This window comes from Durio zibethinus, chromosome 18, assembly GCF_047325235.1.
Source record: "Durio zibethinus cultivar Kanyao isolate XHJ-2024 chromosome 18, ASM4732523v1, whole genome shotgun sequence".
NCBI lineage: Eukaryota > Viridiplantae > Streptophyta > Magnoliopsida > Malvales > Malvaceae > Durio > Durio zibethinus.
The window spans coordinates 6801591-6825092 of record NC_143179.1 but is presented as its reverse complement, the minus strand read 5'-3'; the positions used below and the strand labels follow the sequence as shown (position 1 = coordinate 6825092).

General features: G+C 30.3%; 2 protein-coding genes across 2 annotated transcripts; both read left to right on the top strand.

The window, feature by feature from the left end:
• Positions 1 to 14026: 14026 nt before the first annotated feature.
• LOC111299099 (polyol transporter 5-like) lies at positions 14027 to 15959 on the top strand. The gene is made up of 2 exons (XM_022894077.2): positions 14027 to 14254; positions 14479 to 15959. Exons 1-2 carry the CDS (start codon positions 14110 to 14112, stop codon positions 15861 to 15863), a joined length of 1530 nt encoding a protein of 509 aa, XP_022749812.1. The 5' UTR covers positions 14027 to 14109; the 3' UTR covers positions 15864 to 15959.
• A 3965-nt stretch (positions 15960 to 19924) lies between these two features.
• LOC111299101 (transcription repressor OFP8-like) lies at positions 19925 to 21131 on the top strand. The gene has a single exon (XM_022894080.2). It carries the CDS (start codon positions 20046 to 20048, stop codon positions 20979 to 20981), a length of 936 nt encoding a protein of 311 aa, XP_022749815.2. The 5' UTR covers positions 19925 to 20045; the 3' UTR covers positions 20982 to 21131.
• The last annotated feature ends 2371 nt before the right edge of the window (positions 21132 to 23502 follow it).

The window sequence follows — 23502 nt, the reverse complement described above, 5'->3', positions numbered from 1 at the left end:
AAGCTAAGTTTGTACGAAATCTGTTTGTTTGGATTGAAATCTGTTTGTTTGGATTGAAGAATTTGAGTTGGACTGAAGAGTTTGAATTGAACTTAAAAAATTTGGAGTTGAAATTTAAAGGAAATTAAAATCCTTTTTAGTTTAGAGTTATCTGGATTTAAACTCTATAAATACAAACTCACACCAAGTAGCAAAACACATATGATCGAGACAGAAAAACTACACAAAAGGTAGTCAGAGAGTACAAAAATTTTTTAGAAGATTTTTTGGTTTACAAAGAAATTTGTTTTTGAAAAATTTTCTAAAAATTTTAGTTTTCGGTGGAATTTTTTTGGCAACCTATAAAGATTTCAGCGACTTTTTGGCAACATTTCAATTTTCGACGTCAATTTTTTAGAAATTGACGAACTTCCGACGACTCAACTTAGATTCCGATAAAAATTTTCAGAATTCAGTAAAAATTCAACCGGTGTTTTTGGTTTAAAAAAAAAGGAAAAGAAAAGATAAGAGGAGAGAAAGAAGAAGGAAAGGAATATAAAGGAAAAAGAAAAAATTTAGTCCTTTATATTCAGGCTTAAATGGCAATGTTTTGGAGGTTAAGCAACTCTCAAGATTAGTGCATTTTTTAGTGGGTGACCCGACTCATAGCACTGTGATCTCAACCCACTTCTAGCAGCTAAAACTCGGAGTCGAGCCTTGTCGAGCCACACCAAGCCGTCGAGCTGCATCTCTGAAGCTGCCATCTATGTCTCTAACCGAGCCCTTTAGTTGTTGAAGCCAAGCCGATTACTTAGTATTTTATTTATTTATTTATTTATTTTCTATGTGTATTTATTTTTAAAGTATTTTTACATAATTAAATTTAGAAAAAATTAAAAAAAAACAAAATAAAGTTTTTTTTGGTTGAAAATAAATACTAATTATCTAATTATAGAATTTTTAGAAATTGCAAAAGGTTAATTTCTATAAAATTCCTAAGTGAGAAATTTTTTAAAATTTATCTCAAATTATGAAATAATTTAAATAAAGTTTCAATAATAATAATAATAATTAATAGTTATTTTCAATTTTTAAAAAATAATAAATAATAAATTTTTAAAAAATTTTTTAAAATTAAATATTAATTACCCAATGATAAGATTATTAGAAATTTCAAATGATAAATTTCTTAAGAAATCTCTAGACGAGAAATTTTTCTAAATTTTTTCCTAAATGGTGGAATAATTTAGATGAAAATTTAATAAAAGTAATTGTATTATTTTTCAAATAAAAAAATATAACTTTAAAAAAATTGGTTGAAAAAAATTTGACAATTATCCAATGATAAGATTCTTAAAAATTTCAAATGATAAATTTCTTAAGAAATCTCTAGGTGAGAAATTTCTTCAAATTTGTCCCAAATGATAGAATAATTTAAATGAAACTTCAATAAATAATTGTCATATTATTTTTTTTCAAAGATAAAAAAAATTGATAATATTTTTTCTCTAGATAGACTCAAATGGTAAAAAAATTAGAAATAAAACTTCAAGAAAATTTTTAAATAGACCTAAATAGTGAAAAATTTAGAAATAAAAATAAAAAAAAAAAATTCTAATGATGAAATTTTTAGTAATCACAAATGGATGATTATCTAAAAAATTTCTATATAAGAAAATATTTTTAATTTAACCTAAATGGTGGAAGAATTAGATATATTTTCAATTAAAAAATAAAAATAAAAATAATGATTAAATCTTTTTTCGACGACGGAGTCTTTTTAAGAAAACAAATGAAATTCTTGAATACTCTTTAGGTGAAGAAAATTTTTTTTAAGAATTCTACTAGATTGATGAAAAATCTTAAGAGTTATTTTCAATATTCAACATTAAAATTTAAGATCATTAGAATCAAGACTTTAGGATAATTTAAAATAAAATGATAGTGTCCTTTGGATGGATATGTAGGAATGCTATAACATTCTCTATATGTAACCGAACTCCTGAATCTTATTCTGATTAATAGACTAGAAACTATTTTTTATGGATCCTTAGTCAAACTTAAGAGATTCATAAAATGATAAATTCATTAGGTGACCAATCACACCTAAAGAAAAGATTGGTGGCGACCTTTCTTATTGTATTTAGTTATAGATTTTCGGATCTATATTTTATGACAGTTTGGCAACTCTACTAGGGATATGCATAGAGAGTCAGGCCATAACATTTTAAATTTATCCTATCTTTTGATCTAATAGTTTTAAAGTGTATTGATTATATTATTTGTTTACTAACGTTTTTTTCTTTTTTGTCTTTTATTTTATTTATGGGGTTTGAAAACCTATATGTTCCTTCACATATATTTTCACATGCATTTGCATTACATGAGCTCTATACCTGAAGTCCATTCTTCTTAAGAGGTAGTAAAGTACTTACACTCTCATGAGATGATGATCTCCGTAATGGCTAACGAAATACTCTTACTCAAATTGAATCATTTTTGTTGGTAGCTTATGATGGGTGAAGATTAGAATACTTTACTAGTCTGTGATGGACAATTATGTAAAAAATAATTTAAAAATCTTTAGTTGTCAAAATTACTTAGCCCAGTATATAATTTATTCTTAAGAGACCAACCTTAAAATAGAGCCATTCCTACTTGTTGATAGATGTAACCTAAAGTTAGGACACAAGAAGAAAAAATTTGTGTGATATATTAATTATCTAACCATTTTATTTGTTTGACTTTGTGCATTTGCATTATTTCAATTAGTACTTAAATTTAATTCCATGCATCATTTTCATTATCATGTTTAACATTGTGCTTTAGCATCATTTTCATATAGGGAATATTTTCCACATATTAGTTATTGATAAATCAGATCTTATACTAATATAAAATGATTGCTATGTGAAAAATACTAGTTGTAGAGACCCGCACCTAACCTGCGAGGTATTATCCGCTTTGATCCGAAGGTCTCAGGGTTTTGTCCTACAAAAGACGTCTCACAAGTTTGAGATTAAGTCTCTACATATATATCATTCCTTATCCACACATCCTACTGATGTGGGATTGGGGGCGTTACACTAGTACCTTTCAATCATGCATTAAATTATCAAACATAAAGCATGTCATTTCTAATAATAATGCAATTATGGTATTCAAGGTTCAAAGATAGCTCCACCAAGTAATAACCCCACACAATCAACTCACCAATACAATTAAAAGCTCGAGCTAGATAAATGGAATAATAAAATTTCAATCATCTTGTGAAGATAGAGAAAGCTCAAGAAAAGCTTAAAGGAGAGTTAAGTAAGATTCTGGAGGCTCTGAACAAGTTAAACAAAAAGTAAGGTACAAAAGAAAATATTAGCCAACAAGACTATCCATCACAAAAGGTGACTGACCCTTTTATATCTTCTTAGTTATAGGTTGCATCAAGCCTAGTCTACACAAGATGTACCACCATAGTAGTTCATATACTATATAGGATATACATACTCCAAAATATCATCAGCTTTAAATTCAGGATATTATGAGAGCTATATAAATCATGTTTTTACTGATAAGGCAATGGAATCAATCCAAGTTCCTGATCTGAATGATCTAAAAGAAAAAAAAAATTAAAACCAAAAGAGGGTAAGTCATTGAGGGACTCAATAGCTGATAGGAAGATACATATGCTTGAAGAAAAGTTACGAGCAGTAAAAAAAATTGGTTTTTATGGTTTCGTGGATGTTGCTAGGCTCTGTTTAGTATCAAATGTTGTTATTTCTCTGAAGTTCAAAGTTTCAAAGTTTAAAAAATATGATGGTATAAAGTGTCTAAAGACCCACATTACCATGTACTGTCAGAAAATGATTATCTATGCTAATAATGAGAAGCTATTAATGCATGTATTTTAAGGCAACCTTATTGAATTTGATGCTAGATGATATGTTCAGCTGGACAATACCCGTATTCAATCCTAGAGTAATATGACTTGTGATTTTATTAGTCAATATCGGCATATCATAGATCTAGTTCCTGATCATTTTTTTTATAGAATATGAAGAATAAGGTAACTGAATCATTCAAGGAGTATGCCTAAAAGTGGATAGACTAGCTACTCAAGTTTAGCTTTCTCTAATTGAGAAAAAGATCATAGTATTATTTGTGAGTACTTTAAAATATCCCTATTATAAAAAGATGATAGGAAATGCAATAAAAAATTTCATTGACATGATTATCTCGATCAAAATCATTGAGAATGCCATTAAGAATGGCAAGTTGGAAGGAGAATAAGCTCCCACTAAGAAAGCCTTAAAGAAAAAAGAGGTTGAAACTCAAGCTATGAGCTTTGAAAGACAATAGTTCATAGGTTATCAACATTATCTACTACAAAGTTACTCTCCATACTACCCTGCTATGAATAATACTTCACTTTACCTATACCAACCAACCCTATAGCCATCTTACCTACCAATATATCAATCCATTTTTAGACTCTAAGCTCTCATATACAGTTTAAACACTCAACCTCCTAGAAGACCCTAAATTCATTCTACTAACCTAATAAGTAGTTCACGAGAGTTGTAAACTACCCAAGAAAAATTCGTATTTAACCTAAACTCTATGACTTATATGAAATTATATTGAGAACTCTACAACAACCACTTAATTACTCCCAACCATATAGAGCCACTCAAGCCTCCCTATCTTAAGTAGTATAATTTTACAACTCACTTGACTATCATTATAGAATTGTTGATCATTTCACTGAGAATTGTATTGCCCTAAAACATAAGGTGCAACGATTGATGAAAGATGGAATGATAAACTTTGATACAAGAAGGATAATGACAATGTCAAATGTTAGTGGTAATCTTTTGTCTAACCATAATGTGAATACTCTAAGTGAAGATCAAAAGTGTCATACGAAAAAGAAAGTGGAAGAAATAAAGACTCTTCCCAGTCAAATATTTGATGTTTTATATAAAGCTAATATGATATAGCCAGTAGATCTCTACAATTATCGCTGAGGATATGTATTAGAGGAAAGCTGTAAATATCATAATGGGATAATTAGTCACTCTATTGAAACTTGTGAGCAATTTTATCAAGAGGTACAGAAGCTTATGGATTCTTACCAAATTGAGATTTATGAAGAAAGAAAAACCTCAGGAAGTATTAAAGTATCTATGACCGACAAGCCATCAAAATTGGTTTCAAGACCAGTAATAATTTACTATAGAAAGAAACCAAAGCCAATTGTGGATAAACTCATCCTTAGGCCAATAACTTTTAAAATCCATGTTCCATTTCCCTATAAGGACAATAAAGCTATGCCATAGAGATATAGTTATGATATGGTATTCCAGGGGCAAAAAAAAGAATACACCTAAGTCTGATGTTACCAATATAATTGATGTAGGAGGTATAACCTGAAGTGAAAAATGTTATATTCTAAAAATACTGGACACCCAAAGTGAAAAATGCTATACTCAAAAAATGCTGGATAGGATTAGAAAAGAAAAGGCTAAAGTAGGGGAAAAACAAAATAAACCAGAAGTGATACTAAAAAAAGATTATCAAAAGCCAGTGTTAGAAAAAAAGACTTATGAATTCTTGAAGTTGGTAATGCACAGTGAATACTCTAGGGTTAAAAAATTGAATAAAATGTTAGAACGAATTTCATTGCTATCACTATTATTAAATTTTGAATCACACCAAAATGCTTTATTGAATGTGTTAAACCAAGCATATATGGCACATAATATGTCTGTTGAGTATATGAATCACTTAGCTGAAAACTTAATTATGCCAAACTATATAGCATTTAGCAATGATGAAATTTCTCTAGAAGAAAGGAAAAACACCAAGGCTCTACATATCACTGTCAAGTGCAAGAGGTATATTATAGCCAAAGTCCCCATCAACAATGGCTTTACTATTAACATCATGCCTATATCAACTTTGGCAAGGCTACCTATTAGTTATTCATATATGAAGAGTAACCATATAGTCATCCAAGCTTTCGATGGGACCGGGTGTAAAGTTCTAAAAGATATTTAGATGCTCTTACAGATTAGGCCATGCACGTTTAATATAAAATTTCAAGTGATAGATATTTTTTTATCTTATAGCTGTTTGTTGAAAAGGCCATGGATTCACATGGCAAATGTTATCCTTCTACCTTAAATCAAAAGATTAAGTTTAATGTGGAAGATCAGTTGGTGATAGATTTAGAAAAGAAGATATGCTTGTAACTTAGTCATTGAATGCCTCAAATGTAGAGGTTGCTAAAAAAGCTTTACAATATTCCTACCAATCCTTTGAACTGGTCAATTTTATGGGTGAAAGATCTAAAATCAACAATTCTCAAAAATAGTGATGAGTCAGATCATTATAAAGGTTGGTATCTTAGAACATGACTAGATAAAAATTTACAAGGGATAAGAAAGTTTCCAACAATAATTGACAACAGTGAGAGGTTGGGCCTAAGATATGAGGTAGAAGGATAGAAGATAAGAAGAAAACGAGCAAACATGAGAGAAAGAAGAATGGTTGGGCCAAAAGGGTATAAACCAAAGACTATGCCAATTGTCATCCCACACATCTATAATACCTTCAGGCCTAAAAGGTTTATGTACCTAGAGGCAAAGAAAGATTTTAAATTGAGTATGAAAGAGGCATTCGTTGAGTTGTCCATCCATACAATTGGAAAAAAAAGGGCATGAACAAGAAATGTGGGTTCACCCTTGTCCACTAGGTTACAAACTAAACAATTGGAGCATCATTGAAATGCCTACTATCCTTGAGAGCATTTCAATGTAAGTGTACATCCCAATAGCTTATACCCAAAAACATTGGGATGATCTTTTATATATGGGCCATTTATCTATTTATTATTTTAATCAAAATTAGGAATGATACATTTTCATTCATTTTTTTTGTTACTTTCATTTTTCATTTTCTCAACACATATTGTTAACATATCTAATTTCATTCAATTTTAGGTCTTTAAATAAACATAAGGATAATCATGATAATGATCAAGGGATTAATTTTGAAAATTTGATTAGCACTGATGAACTTGATGACAAAGATGATTATGAAGAATATGCCCTCATTGTAGGCTTAATGAGATTAATTGAGTAAGAAAACAAACAAATTGAGCCTTATTAAGAGATAACTGAATTGGTGAACTTAGAAATTGAGAAAAATAATAAAAAAAGTTAAAATTGGCACCTCACTTTAATCGATAGATAGGTAAAGATTGGTATATCTACTTTGAGAATTCATAGATATGTTTGCTTGTTCTTATCAGGATATGCCTGGCTTAGCACGGAAATAGTGAAACATAAATTGCCTCCAAAAGCTAAAATATAAACCAATTTAATAGAAATTGAAGCGAATGAAGCCTGAAATATTGCTAAATATTAAAGAAGAGGTGAAGAAGTAGTTTGATACAGGTTTTTTGTAAATGACCAAGTATACAGAATAAGTAGTCAACATAGTACCAGTCCCTAAGATAGATGAAATAGTGCAAATGTGTATGGATTATCGTGACTTGAATAAGGCTAGCCTAAATTATGACTTTTTTTTACCTCATATTGACACACTAGTGGATAATACATCTTGGCATTCAATATTTTCTTTTATGGATAGGTTTTTAGGGTATAATTAGATAAAAATAACACAAGATGATAAGGAAAAGATCACTTTTGTGACTATATGGGGTATATTTTGTTACAAAGTTATGCCCTTTAGTTTAAAAAATGCTGAAATAACTTATCAAAAAGCTATTGTGACATTCTTCCATGACATAATACACAAAAAGATTGAGGTATATATAAATAATATGATTGCAAAATCTCGTGAAAGAAAAGAACTTATCATTAGCCTTAGAAAGTTATTTGAAAGGTTGAAAAAATTTCAACTCAAGTTGAATCCAGTCAAATGTACATTCGGGACAAAGTCAAAAAAGGTGTTAAGCTTCGTGGTCAGTGAAATAGGGATTGAAGTCGATCTAGACAAAATACAAGCTATTTTAAATTTGTCACCTCCAAGTACATCAAAAAAAGTTTAAAATTTTCTAGGTAGATTGAACTACATTTCTTGGTTCATTTCTTAGCTCACATATAAGTGTGATCCTATTTTTAAGTTTTATCGTAAGAATAATCATGAAGAATGAAATGAGGAATGCTAAGAGGATTTTGATAAAATTAAATAGTATTTGTCAAATCTTTTAGTATCGCTGCCATCTGTTTAAAAAAGACATTTGATCTTATATTTGATAATATACAAGAAGTCAATGAGATATGTGCTAGGACAATAAGATGAGTCTAGTAAAAAAGAAAGAGTTATTTACTACCTGAGTAAGAAGTTCACAGAATATGAGTCAAAGTATTCTTCTTTAGAGAAAATATGTTATGCATTAGCTTGGACACCCAAAAGACTCAAATAGTACATGCTCTATTATACTACCTAGCTTATAGCAAAACTGGATCCAATCAAATATATTTTTGAAAAGCTTTTATTGTCTAAAAGAATTACGATATGGCAAGTAATGCTATCAGAATATAACATCGTGTATGTGAGCCAAAAGATAATTAAAAAATGCTATAGTCAAGTTTCTCATAGATCATACTACTGAAGATTATGAGCTAATGAGGTTAGAATTTTTTTATGAAAATTTGTTGGATATTTTTCAACTTGAAAAAGAAGAGCATAATGAGAAATGTTGAAGAATGTACTTTAATAGAGCTGTTAAATGCCTTAGGACATAGAATTGGGGCAATTTTGATTTTAAAAAAAAAACACTATTATCCTATAATAGTGAGATCGAATTTCAATTGCACAAATAACATTGCTGAATATGAGGCCTATGTCATGAGTTTATAAACTACTATAAATAGAAGGATTAGAGTATTAAAAGTGTTTGGAGACTCGGCTCTAATTATATATCAGTTGAAAAGAGAATGAAAAATGAGAGCTTCAAAATTTATTTCATATCATAAGTATTTATTAATGTTGGTGAAGCAATTTGAAGATATTTAGTTTGATCATTTACCTCGTGAGAAAAATCTTATTACTGATGCCTTGGCTACTCTAGTAACAATTATTCGAATTAATAATAATACCGATATTTAGCCCATCAAGCTAAATGCTAAGAATATACCAATTCATTGTTCTAATGTAGAAAAAAAGAAAGATGAAAAATCATGGTATTATGATATTTTGTAATACATTAAGAATCAGCAATACCCAGTCCAAGCAACTAAGAATGATAAAAGAGTTATCTAGAGACTAACTATAAGTTTCTTACTGGATGATAATATCTTGTATAAAAGAAGCCGTGATCAAATATTATTAAGATGCATAAATACGATTGATGCAAGAAAAATTATTAAGGAGGTGCATGATAGGATATGTGAGGCACATACATATGGACATATGATGATAAAATAGATCATAAGAGTTGGGTATTATTAGTTGATAATGAAAAGAGATTGCATTGACTATGCTCAAAGCTGTCATAAGTGTCAATCTATGCTGATAAGATCCATGCTTCATCGACTGCTTCATATGTTTTGGCACTAACCTGGCCATTCTCCACGTGGGGTATGGATGTTATTGGTCCTATTACCTTAAAGGCTTCTAATGGGCAAGGGTTCATTTTCATGATGATAGATTATTTCACAAAATGGGTTAAAATAGTTTCATTTGAAAGTGTGACATGATCTGTGATCTGTAAGTTCATAAAAAGAAAGATTATTTATAGATATAAACTTTTAGAGAAAATTATTTTAGATAATGCCAAGAATTTGAACAATAAGATGATGTAGAAAATATGTGCCAAGTATAAGATCAAACATCATAATTCGATGTCATACCGCTTAAAAATGAATGGGGCAATCAAGGTGACAAACAAGAATATAAAAAGAATTCTTGTTAAAATGATTGAGACTTATAAAGACTATCATAAAAAGTTACCATTTGCCATTTATACTTATCGAACATCAGTACGTATCTTTATTGGGACAACCCTATTTTTTTTGTTTATGGGATGGAAGCTATATTACTGGTTGCAGTAAAAATCTTATCCTTGAGAGTTTTAAAGGAAGTTTGGACTAGAAGAAGCTAAATGGCTTCGAGAATGCTACTAGCAGTTAAATTTCATTGAAGATAAGAGATTGACAGTGCTGTGTCATGATCAGCTATATCAAAGAAGAATGAAGAAAGCTTACGATAAAAAAGTCCAACCTCGTTGTTTCCGAGAAAAAAAGTTGGTTTTGAAAAGAAATTTTTTAAGCCTGTATGATAATAGACAAAAATGAACTCCGAATTGAGAAGGGTCATATGCAGTGAAAAGATCTTTCTTGAATAGAGCATTAATATTAACAGAGGTGGATGGAGATGATTTGCCTAATCCTATAAATTCTAATACTATGAAAAAATACTACGCTTAAAAAAATGAAAAAAAGAAAGACTCAATTCAAAAACCCCAACATGGTAGTTTGGGTTAAAAGAGATTCATTTAAGTTAAAAACCTGAAAAATGGGCTTAGATGATGAGGGTACAATATCAAATTTAAAAATTCACTAATATAGAGGCTAGCATGTTTTGATGAGCTCTAAGTTGTTAGGTGTATCAGGTGTTGAGTTTTTCGAAAAGACTTGAATATATATTATCATGATTATCTGATTATTTATTTTGGGTGTTGTTACCCATACCCATTTTGTAACCATTCTTCTTTATTAATGGCCAAAGTTGTTCTACCATTTTTTTAAGATATATTTCATTTCATTCCTTGTGTCTCCCTTTTAATGACTATTTTCAATTTATTCCCAATCTATCCATTGGTTTTTCCCTTAAATACCTTGCAACGAAAAAAATGTGAGATTGCATTTTTACTTTTTGAAATTGAAATAATGATTGATAAATGAATAATAACATGAAAGATTTTTTATATTACCTTAGAAAGGTTGAGGGTGGTAAAGGCAAACATGAAATGTTCAGCTCTTGGTAAAGACATTGAATTTAGGGAGGAAAGATTTCTTTAAAAAAGAAATATGGAAAGATGATTAAGAATTAAATCGATTTGGTCTTAGTACTTGAAGATTGAAGAGTTCGAGATCCAAGGAAAAAGCTTGAAAAACTTAAGTACCGTAATTGAAAAAAAATTAATTAATTGACATTTGCATACCATGCATTATATTTCTAAATATTTAGTACATAGCATGCATTGCATTTAAAAATATCTAATGCATGAATTTAGGAAGCAGGGATATTTCAAGATCCTACATGAAGAAGATAGATATGAAAATTTTTCAATGAAAGAATTTCAAATTCTCATTTGCAAAAAGAAAACCTTTAAGATAAGATTCGGATCCTTGAAAAGGATATTTCTTAATATTAGCAACGATTTGTAAAACCTATAGGCATAATCTCTTATAATTTTTTTTGATAATCTGTAAGACCTCTAGACATGATTAGCAATAAGCTTTATTTATTTCTCAAAGTTATTGAGCCTTTGCTTAGAAAAGCCTTATTTATTTTTCAAAAGTTATTTAACATTTGCTTAGATGAGCCTTATTTATTTTTTAGAGTTATAGAGCTTTTACTTAGAAGAGCCTTATTTATTTTTTAAAGTCATTAAGCTTCTGTTTAGAGGAGCCTTATTTATTTTTCAAAGTCATTGTGCCTCTGTTTAGAGGAGTTTTATGTTATTCGAAAGGTTTGATATCCATTTAAAAAATAAAAAAAATTGTCAAATTGATTACTTGGATATAAGGGTTATCTACGTTTTTGCATAATTCTTATTTCAAAGAAAATACACAAATAAGAGTAACTGTAGACATCCCAATTTGTCTAGGGTTCTAATTATTTTGTTAATAAAAATAAACAAAAAATAAAAAACAAAAAACAAAAAAAGGAAAAAGGAAAAATCAAGAGGTAGAGTTTGTGTGAAACTCGTTTGTTTGGATTAAAGAGTTTGAATTGGACTTAAATTTTGGAGTTAAAATTTAAAAGAAATTAAAACCTTTTTTAGTTTAAGGTTATCTGGATTTAAACTCTATAAATATAGACCCACACCAAGCAGTAAAACATAAATGATCGAGGCAGAATAACAAAACAAAAAGTAGCCATAAAATACAAAAATTTTTTGAGAGATTTTTTTGTTTAAAAAGAAAATTTTTTTCTAAAAATCCCAATTTTTGGTGAAATTTTTCGACAACCTTTGAAGATTTGATGACTTTCTAACATCATCCCAAATTTCAATGAGATTCCCAGTTTTCGACATTAGTTTTCTAGAAACTGATGAACTTTCGACGACTCAATCTAGATTTTGACAAGAGTTTTCATAATCCGGTAAAGATTCAATAGGTGTTCTTGGTTTAAAGAGAGAGGGAGAGAAAAGAGAAAAGAGAGAAAAAAAAGAGAAATCTAAAGGAAAAAGAAAAAATTTGGCCTTTTATATTCAGGCTTAAATGGTAGCATTTTAGAGGTTAAGTAGCCCTCAAGATCTGCACATTTTCTAGTGGGTGACCCAATCCGTGACCCGCTTCTAGTAGTTGAAACTTGAAGCCAAGCCAAGCTATATCGAGACACTGAGCCACATCTTTGGAACTGGCATCTGTGTCTCTAGCTAAGCCTTTTAGCTGCTGGAGCCAAGCTGATTACTTGGTATTTTATTTATTTATTTATTTATTTATTTTCTTTGTGTATTTGTTTTTAAAGTATTTTTGCATGATTAAATTTAGAAAAAAATTAAAAAATATATAAAACAAAATAAATTTTTTTTAAAAAAATACTAATTATCCAATGATGAAAATTTTTAGAAATTACAAAATATTAATTTCTATAAAATTCTTAGTTAAGAAATTTTTTTTAATTTGTCCCAAATTGTTAAATAATTTATATAAAGTTTCAATAATAATAATTAATATTTATTTTTAATTTTAAAAAATAATCAATAATAAATTTTTTTAAAAAAAATTTTGAAATTAATACTAATTATCATATGATGAGATTCTTAAAAATTTCAAATAGTAAATTTCTTAAAAAAATCTTTAGGCAAAAAATTTCTCTAAATTTGTCCCAAATTATGAAATAATTTAGATAAAATTTTAATAAAAGTAATTGTATTATTTTTCAAATAAAAAAATGTAACTTAAAAAAATTGGTTGAAAAATATTTGACAATTATCCAATAATAAAATTCTTTAAAATTTTGAATAGTAAATTTTTTAAAAAATCTCTACATAACAAATTTCTTTAAATTTATCTCAAATTATGAAAGAATTTAAATAAAACTTCAAAATATAATTGTTATATTATTTTCTTTCCAAAAATTAAAAAAGAAAACTAACAAAAGTTTGTTTCTAAACAGACCCAAACAGTAAAAAATTTAAAAATAAAACTTCAAGAAAATTTTTTAAATAGACCTAAATAGTGAAAAATTTAGAAATAAAAATAAAAAAATAAAAAAAAATTCCAATGATAAAATTTTTTAGTAATCACAAATAGATGATTATTTAATAAATTTTTAGACAAAAAATATTTGTAATTTGACTCAAATTGTAGAAAAATTAGATATATTTTTTATAAAAAAAAACTAAAATAAAAATAATGATTAAATCTTTTTCCGATAATGAAGCCTCTTTAAGAAAACAAATAAAATTCTTGAATACTCTTAAGGTAAGAAAATATTTTTAAGAATTCTACCAGATTGATGAAAAATTTTAAGAATTATTTTCAATATTTAACATTTAAATTTAATACCATTAGAATAAAAAACTTAAGATAATTTAAAATAAAATAATATCATTCTTTATATGGACATGTAAGGATACTATAATTTTCATCATATGTAATCAAACTTTCGAACCATATTATGATTAGTTAACCAAAACTTATTTTTTATGAACCTTTAATCAAACTTAGAAGATTTATAAAATGATAAATTTATTAGATGATCAATCACACTTAAAAAAAAAATTAATGATAACTTATCTTATTATATCTAATTATAAATTTTTAAATCTATAGAACTCCTCATTTAAGCCACTAGTTCCCCCACACATACCTTGTGTCTTTCAAAAATACTTGACGAATAAAAAAAAGGTGGAAGGAAAAGCTTAAAATGGCTGCAGAGGAAGCTCAAATGGACGCCAATGAGACGGAGGCGGCAGGGTATGATGATTTTGGCCATGGAACCACTGGTCTAAACAAATACACTCTTCTTTGCGCTCTTTTGGCCTCTACAAACTCTATTCTCTTAGGCTATGGTGAGTCCACTTTTATTTGTCTCATTTCTTATATCTAATTTTTCCCCCTAAAATCGTCAAGAACCCAAATAGAGATTTAATAAAATTGCTTTTTGATTACTAATCAAAAGATTCAAAACCCACAATTAATTAATTCTTGTGTCTTGCATGCACGCCTTCAAATCAAAGTCCTTTTTCATCATCTCTGAAATTTTTGGGTGATTTGCTCTGTATACCTTTTGCAGATATTGGTGTCATGAGTGGGGCAGTGATCTTTATCAAAGAAAACCTAAAAATTACATCAGTTCAAGTAGAAATCTTAGTTGGTAGCCTGAATGTACTTTCACTCATAGGCTCACTTGCTTCTGGCAAAACCTCAGATTACATAGGCAGACGTTACACAATTGTTCTAGCCGCAGTGACATTCCTAGTAGGTGCACTTCTAATGGGGTTTGCACCCTCTTTCTCAATGCTCCTATTAGGCCGCATAGTCGCTGGCATTGGCGTCGGCTATTCCCTCATGATTTCTCCTGTATACACAGCTGAAATCTCCCCTGCCATGAAACGTGGGTTCCTCACTTCCCTCCCCGAAGTATTCATCGTCTCTGGAATCCTCCTAGGCTACATCGTTAACTATTCCTTATCAGGTTTGCCCCAAAACATAAACTGGAGACTGATGCTTGGTTTCGCAGCAATACCGGCTGTTGCAATTGGATTTGGTGTTATAGCAATGCCAGAATCACCTCGTTGGCTTGTCATGAAAGGAAGAACAGATGAAGCAAAAAGGATTTTGATCAAAGTCTCGGATAGTTCTCAAGAAGCTGAATTTAGACTCAGTGAAATAACCAAAGCTGCTGCTATGGACTTAGGCCAAGCAACCTCTTCAAGCAATAGCAATTGGCGTGGCCAAGGGGTTTGGAGGGAACTTCTATTAAGCCCATCAAGACCTGTTCGTCGAATTCTTATTGCAGCCATTGGGATTAACTTTTTTATGCAAGCTTCTGGCAATGATGCTGTTATATACTATTGCCCCGCAGTGTTCAAGGATGCTGGCATTCAAAATAAAAGACAGCTCTTCGGTGTTAATGTCATCATGGGAGTAGCCAAGGCTTCTTTTGTGTTGATTTCGGCTCTTTATTTGGACAGGTTTGGGAGACGGCCTCTTTTGTTGCTAGGCTCAATTGGGATGGCCGTGTCCTTGGCTGCGTTGGGCATGGGTTCTAAATTTCTCGAACATTCGGAAACCAAACCTTTGTGGGCTCTTATTGTATGCATCGTGGCTGTCTGTGCCGATGCTGCCTTCTTCTCGATTGGCCTCGGTCCGATCACATGGGTTTATTCATCAGAAATATTTCCATTGCGGCTACGGGCCCAGGGCACAGGCCTGGCTATATCAGTGAACAGGCTGGTTAGTGGGGTGGTTTCCATGACATTTTTGACAATATCCAAGAAAATAACATTTGGAGGAATGTTTTTTGTGCTTTCTGGAATAATGGTGGTGGGCACAGTGTTCTTTTATTTCTTTCTGCCAGAGACCAAAAACAAGAGCCTGGAAGAGGTCTGGGCACTGTTTGAGGATAAAGATAAAAATGATGATGGTAAAAGGGGAACGCAAATGAGAGAAATGTGATACTATTGCCATCAGCTGCATTTAATATGGGTTGTACTTAAGATCAGTGTTTCGTACATGCATTGACTTACAATCAAATTGAATATTGAATAGTAATAGCTTTTTTAAAGAGTTTTGACATGCAGCATTATAATTTTTCTTGATTTACATATCCAGGCTAGCCAATTCATTGGGAAAATGAACAGGGAAATCAGCTGATTCTGTTATATAATTGGTCATTTATTCATGACACAATTTTAAAGGATGCATTGATGAGGGAAATGTTTAATTTTACTATCTCACAAACCTGGCTTATATCTCACAGAAGGCTATTTTTAGTAATGCAGGATCTATATATTCTATAATCAAAATTAATTAAAAAACTATTAACTACGATTTGTTTTATTGACAGCCAATGTAATCATAAGACTTGAGTATATATGCTAATCCAAGGTCATGAATGTTTGTAGTAAGATTACTTTGGTAAAGCCAACTGTAAAAGACAACCACACATGAAAATTTGACATGAACCCACAAAATAATATGTTACAAAAAAAAAAAAAAAGTCATAAGCCACTTGGCAAATGCTGTAAGTGCTACCGGGCTCTACTGTTCAAGCCTCAGTTGAGAAATCAAATGGCGTTTTGCTTTTCATTTGAAAAATCTTTTCAGAGCCTTTCGTACCGATGACCTTAGGGGTTTTAAAAGCTAGCCAAAACAAAAATGGGGTCAGGAAATCTATGTCAAAACAAAAGGGTTCTACTTGTCGCTGAGCTTTGCCTCTTACTCCATAAAGCTGAAATCAACCACTCAAACTGTCTGTTTGCTCTTGGTGTGGCATTTCAAAGGGTAAGAACTGCACCTCTTCGATATGTTTTTTTTCTTGTTTGGAATCTTCCTACACGGTGAGATGCTCTTTGATAGTCTTCACGCTTTGACATTGCGTGTGTTTTAAGTAGATTTGTCTATTCGTGTCTTACAGTTTGTGTGTAAAAAATGTGAAACTTATTATATTATATTTCGTGTTAAATATATATCTAAAATAAAATATATATTTTTTATTTTATTAAATTCATATATGATTTTTAATAAAATTTTAAATTATATAATTTTTTTATTTTTTTATCATATTACGACATCTAGTTTTAAGGAGTTTAAGACCCCTATTTTTGGGAAATAGAGATAGAAAGTCTGATATATTCAGAGTACTCTCTAAGATTCAACTTCTTGGTGTAGCCAAAGCCTTCGACCTGTTTGTTTGTCCTCTAGCGTTCAAGTTTAAGCCAGACACTAGCATATTGACAAGCTTATATAAAAATCTATTACAGGTTTGAAAGACGAAAAGGGTGAGAAAATATATATATAAAAAAATGTAGCTTCTGATATCAAACATGGAAAATATGACAATACTACCTTTATCCTCCACTGTCAACCTAGTGCGTATTTTATAATACTTTCCCTAACTTTCTCTCACCCTCACACACTCAGAGGCGGAAGCACTTCCCCCGGTACGACTTGATCCATGTGCTTGGTTTCTTTTTAAATTTAAATTGATTTTTTAATTAATCTAATATGAATTGAATTTTACAGATATGATTTAATTTATCAATTTTTAAAATTTAAAATTTTTTATATATTATATTAATAAGATTTTTAATATATTTAAATAAATTTATATATATTAATTATTTTTATTTTATAAAAATTTAAAATATATAATAAAAATATATAAAAATATATAATTTGATTCAGTTAAATTTTTTTTATATTTTATATTTCGATCTGAAATTTAATCCGAACTTAATATATCCATTTAATATCTGAATTTATCCAAATCAAATGAAAAAATTAATCAAAACCAAATCAAATTTTATAATTTAAACTTTTTTTTTTTCAAATATTTCCTCACTCTTACTTTTGATCTTACTTAAACTTCAATAGTGTTTCATTAGAGTTTAGGCTATTGTAATTCAGGCAAGGCAAGGCAATTGGTAATTGTTTTGGTATCATATACTAGTATATTTGTGTAAACGTGAATGAGCTAGACAGATAGTGATAATTTCATAAATATTTTTATACATATAAGAGAGTGCCCAAGAAAATAAAAGTCCCAAGTTTTATCGCAATTCTAATCTCATGAGCTTGCATGATTTCATATGTGCTATCATAAAATTTTGACGTAATTTAATCACAATCGCAAAATTCAAATAAAATCATATTTATTTATTTATGATTAAATCACATTAAAGTTTCATGATAAAATCAAATCTTTGAGATCAAAATTCAACTAGTCTCAATTTCCATGCTTCGTACATGAACCATATGTTTGTATGTGAAATGTTTTTAAAGCATATTCCACTTGTGGTTACCCCGCAAAGGGGGCACCATTGCCGGGGGATAAAAGGAAGTGCTTATGGCAGCCACCAAATTTATGGGCCAAAAGGGGAGACAAACAAACGATGTCATTCTTAATTGTCCGATGGGAATGTCACGGTTACGTGCTTTACGATCGGTGTCCCATTCATATCCTCTTATATATGGCGTTATTCTTATATTATTTATCTTAATAATTTCCCAGTAATTATTTTCTGGTGAAATATATATTGTCTAAACAGAGATAGAGTGTTCTTTTAATTTTCAATTTTAAATTTACAAATATATTAAATTGTGTAAAAAAATATTATGAATAGGGAGTAAACGATCTATTCAAACAATTTAATTGTAAAAATTAATTTGAGATTGTAACCTAAGACTAAAAAATTATAAGTATTCAAACTTATAATTTGTTGATGTTATTTTTTAAACTTTAATATGAATTATATAAATTAATTGAATTAAATTTTTTGTTATATTTTATCATATAGTTTTGAAAATACATAAACTTAATTATCTTCAGTAAATAATTAGTAAGGTTACGAACACAAAAAAAAAAAAAAAAAAAACCTATAAAATCAACAATGAATCGTATTAAAATTTATTTTTAAATTGAAGATCTTAAATTCAAACTTCAATATTAACTTAAAGGATAAAATTTTTTTATAAAATTAGATCAAATCACGATGTTTGCCTTGATTTATCATATCTAGCTTGGCTTCGAATTGAAAATTGTTTTTTTTTTTTTTTGAAAAAAAAACCTATTTGATTTCGGAATTTAAAGGCGTGTGAATATGAATACTTAGTAGCAATTATTATTTGCTTATAGACAGGCTTTTGAAAATCATTTGTGGCACATTTCAAATTCCGCCCTACCCAAAAAAGCTTTGCCCACAATTATATTATAATTTATTTAAGTGGTACCACGCACACTTAAAAGGCTAATAATAATAAACTCAGATGTAGGGACAGCATCCTGAATCTAGCGATTTTAACAGTCGTTTGCACACAGATATCTTCGTTGCCACAAATATATAAAAAACATAGTAGTTCACTCAAGTACCCAATCATGAACATGCTTGTTACTAAATTCTTCAATAATTGTCAATTACTCGGTTACCTCATTGACAAGGAACTTTCCTGTGTCATTATGTGCTCACGGGGATCAAAATTTTTCACTTTAATTTACTTTCATGTGATATCACAGTTTGAATTTCAATTCTCAAGGATTAAATATTTTCAGTAAATAAAAGAGTTCAATTTCTTTATCAATTTTGATTAAATTTCTGAACCTATCAAATTGATATAAGAAAATATGTTTCGAAAAAGCAATTTGAATTTCAAATATAAACCAAATATAAGACAAAAATATGGTAGGCACGGCATTTACTTTAACCATATCATACTTGGAATTCATTTTCCAAACCAGGATTGACCTGCTCAATTGATTTCATGCACCTTTTTTCAACCTAAAAAATTATCCATTTTCAATCAGCCTTATCAACTGTAATTAAATTTCAAAATCAGTAATTAGACTTTTAGTTGGAACAATTTCTACTTTCAAATTTAAAAATTAAAGCACATAAGAAAAGTTGATCCGTCAGACTTTGAACATGTTTTTATATATCACTCATTAATAACAAAACAAAATTTCCACAATTAAGGACAAAGAAATGGACGAAAAAAACAGCAGAAAGTTTTCATTGAATTATCATTATAAAAATCACTTCCACTTTCGGTTTCTTATTGTTTATATAAGTTTTGTTTCTTCATTCAGATAAAGCCACTCTCCCTTCAAGAAATAACCCACATTTTCGCTTTCTCTCCGAAATGGAAAATCGATTCAAGATAAGAATCTCTCGCATGTTTCGATCCTCGTTTGGATCCTGCCGAACCCGGAACGTCTCGGACGTTATTGAAAAAGCTGTTTTCTCACCACAGAACCACAGCAAATTCCACTTGGTCGAGCCATTGTCGCCGTCTAAGCCTCGATCCTTCCCTTCCATTTGTAAACCCAGATGCCCTGAATCGACCCAAGGCGCCATCAATCATGATTGTATCACGATTACACCTAGAGAGACTCTGCCAAGGCGTAAAGTGACTGCTCGTTACCCTCCTTTCCTTGTCTCGGCGGCTGCTTTTGATGGCCGCAAGTGCCCTCCTGCTTCCCCTATATCGCCTTTGAACCTCTTCTCCGACTGTAAAGACTTTGGTTTCTATGAGAAAAAGAAGAGCTTGGCTAAACACGAGAAGAAGAAAAAGAAGAATAACAAAAGGGTTCATGTTAAAAGCAAGAATATGTCTTCTACTACCACTTTTTTCAGCTCATCTTCTCAAGAAAGTGCTACTAATAAGACTTATGGTTGGTGGTGGTTTAGCAGTGAAGATGAAACAGAGACTCTTTTCTCTTCAAGGACTCTCTCGTCGGATTCACCCGAGTCTTTCCGGCAACATTCTAATTACCGGAAAAGGTGCACCAATCGTCGAAGAAGAGTTAAAAACAGGAGCCGTGACATGGGGGTTTTACCTACCGAAGGAACCAATAAAGTGAAAGACTGCTTTGCTGTAGTGAAAAGTTCTAGTGATCCCCACAATGATTTCAGGACATCAATGGTGGAGATGATTGTTGAGAGACATATATTTGCAGCTAAGGATCTCAAGCAACTGTTGCAGTGTTTCCTGTCACTGAACTCTCATCACCATCATAGGATAATTATAGAGGTTTTTACAGAGATTTTTGAGACCTTGTTCTCGAACTGGTCATGAAATGTAGAAGCAGAAGAAGAAGAAGAAAACTGTTGAACTTTTACTTGTTCTCTCTGTTTATTTCACTGCATGTTCTTAAGAAATGTAGTTTAATTAGATTTTAAAGTTCTAAATCTGAATTAACGTTGTTAATGGGATAAGCTTTCCATATTATCCAAACATTTTGTGTTTGTCGCTTGTGCTAGTAACTGTAGCTGATGACCTTACATCAGCTTACACCAGGTTTCCATATATAGCTTTCCATATATGACTTTTTTTTTTTAATTTGACCAGTTGATCTGATTGTTTCGATGTAAACCCTAGAGTGGAATTTAAGCAGGATTGGCTTTTGTTTGTTCTAGTGTTTGTTTGCCTTTCCATTGACATATTTCTGCAGGGGAGAACTGTTACAGCAAAGATAGGCCTGAGAGGAGAAGAGAGGAAAAGGAAGAGCAAGGGAAAAATGAGAGAAAAATCTTGCGGCATGCTGTTTCTTATGTTTTTTTGAAAGAAATGAAAAGAAAAAGATAGGATTTTGGATTGCTCAACTCTTTGAGCAATGAAGCTTAAGCTTTCCAGGATTCAACTTCTAAAAAAAAAATCTTGAAGAAGATTGAAGGAAAATGAGATGGAATATGCTGTACTAATCGTTTGATTTGAAAGCAGATATGATAGAATGGGACCCCAAAAAGTTACAAATCTCAGTCTTCTCTGTTGGACTTTTGAAAAAAACTTCTTTCCACGCAAATTGCAAATTGCAAATTGCACCAAAGGATTAGAAGAAAAAAGAAAATCTTTTTTTTTTTTTTTTTGGTTTTTGATGCTCAATTTCTCATCTATAACATTTTTGGTTTTTGGAACAAGATTTAATTATCCACAAAATAATAGGTTAAAAGATTATTTGCCTGCCTTATTTAAGGTAAAATATTTATGACATATACAAAAATTAATAAATCGATTGGTTCAAATCTTTCATTTCCTCGTCTAACTTTTTCCGTCAAATAAAGAAATTGCAGTGACAAGTCCATTGAGTTTTAAACACCACATTATTGGGTTTGCCATAATTATTAGGTGAATAAAATATAACATCTTTATATAACAAAGTAAATTAATATCATCTTGCGCTTTTGGATCATATTAATTAAAAATCAAATATTATATTTTTTGCTTCCAAAAAATTAATTAAACCTATTTTTATGAACAATCTTAAACATGAATTAAAGCATTGACCGTCAGTTCATCACATCTTTTAGCCAAACGGTGGCATTCTGGAATTTAAATGATCTAAAATTATTGTTGGCATGATGCCAAGAGACAAAAATATTCAAATTGACGATTTAAAAATTATTGGTTTGCAAAAAAAGACAAAATATTGGCCACTAAATTGTATTGTGAATCTCTATATTAGTTGTGTTCTTAACTAATTACTTAATTAAGCAATTCATTTTTTGTTCCCATTATGTAATGAAGAGACAAGAAAAAAGCCAACATATCCCACCACCCTAACATGAAATAAATATTTTGTTCTCATAGTATGATAAATGCATGTCCTTCCAAAAGCTTTTTTAAAACCTAAAGAAAAATTTTCTCTATGTAAAACCTCGGACAATTTTATTTTACAAATAAAATCGCAATACGATAATAAAACATTATAAATATTGAGATTTGAATCAAAATGAAAAAAAAATCATACATTGCGATTTAATTTAAGGGTTAGAGTAACTGATTTATTAGAATCTTTCGACGACAAAAAGGAAAGAGAAATAAGCTAGAAATTGTTACTGGGAATTTGTGCTTGACAAGTTTTTTCCATGAACAAGGAAACGTCGGTTTCATAGGATGTGCATGGGCTTAAAGATTAAAAAAGAGACAATGGAATGAGAAAGAGAGAAAGACAGACAGAAAGGCTAGTGCGAAAGGAAAAACCTGTTGAGGTTTTAGTAAAGGTAAATTAGAGAGAATGTGAGCCCTGCAGACATGATCTGCTTTCCATATGTGGGGGACTATTGGATGTATGCCTTGTTTTGTTTTTTTACCCTGTACCTTTGGCTTGAAAGCTATGGAACATTGTATACGAGAAGGGAAGAGAGAAGTGGTGGAAAGAAGGGGTTAGTTGTGTTGCTTTCTCGTCTCTTTCTCCTATATATCATGCATTTATGAGAACCTGGATTCTTGTAAAAACAACGATCAAGGACATTCCCTGTTTTGCACCACAGATTGTCAAAGGCATTTCCCTAATTGGAATGCAAATTAAAGAATGCTGGATTTTGGCAGTGAGTATATAAATATGTCGGAATAGTTGCTTGCCTTTCTTCATTGGAGTAACAACCTATCATTCTCATTAATGGTCGCATTTTCTGGGTTCTTGAGCACCCCCCAAATCCAAACGACCACACCCAAACCAACCCCTCTCTTTCTCTCTCATTTGCAACATGTGATCAACTCAGATTGTTTTTTTTAGATGAATTTGACCATCACTTCAGCAGCATATGACCTGGGCTGGCATGGTTTTTAAGCCCGTAGCTGTCAATGCTTCAGCTAA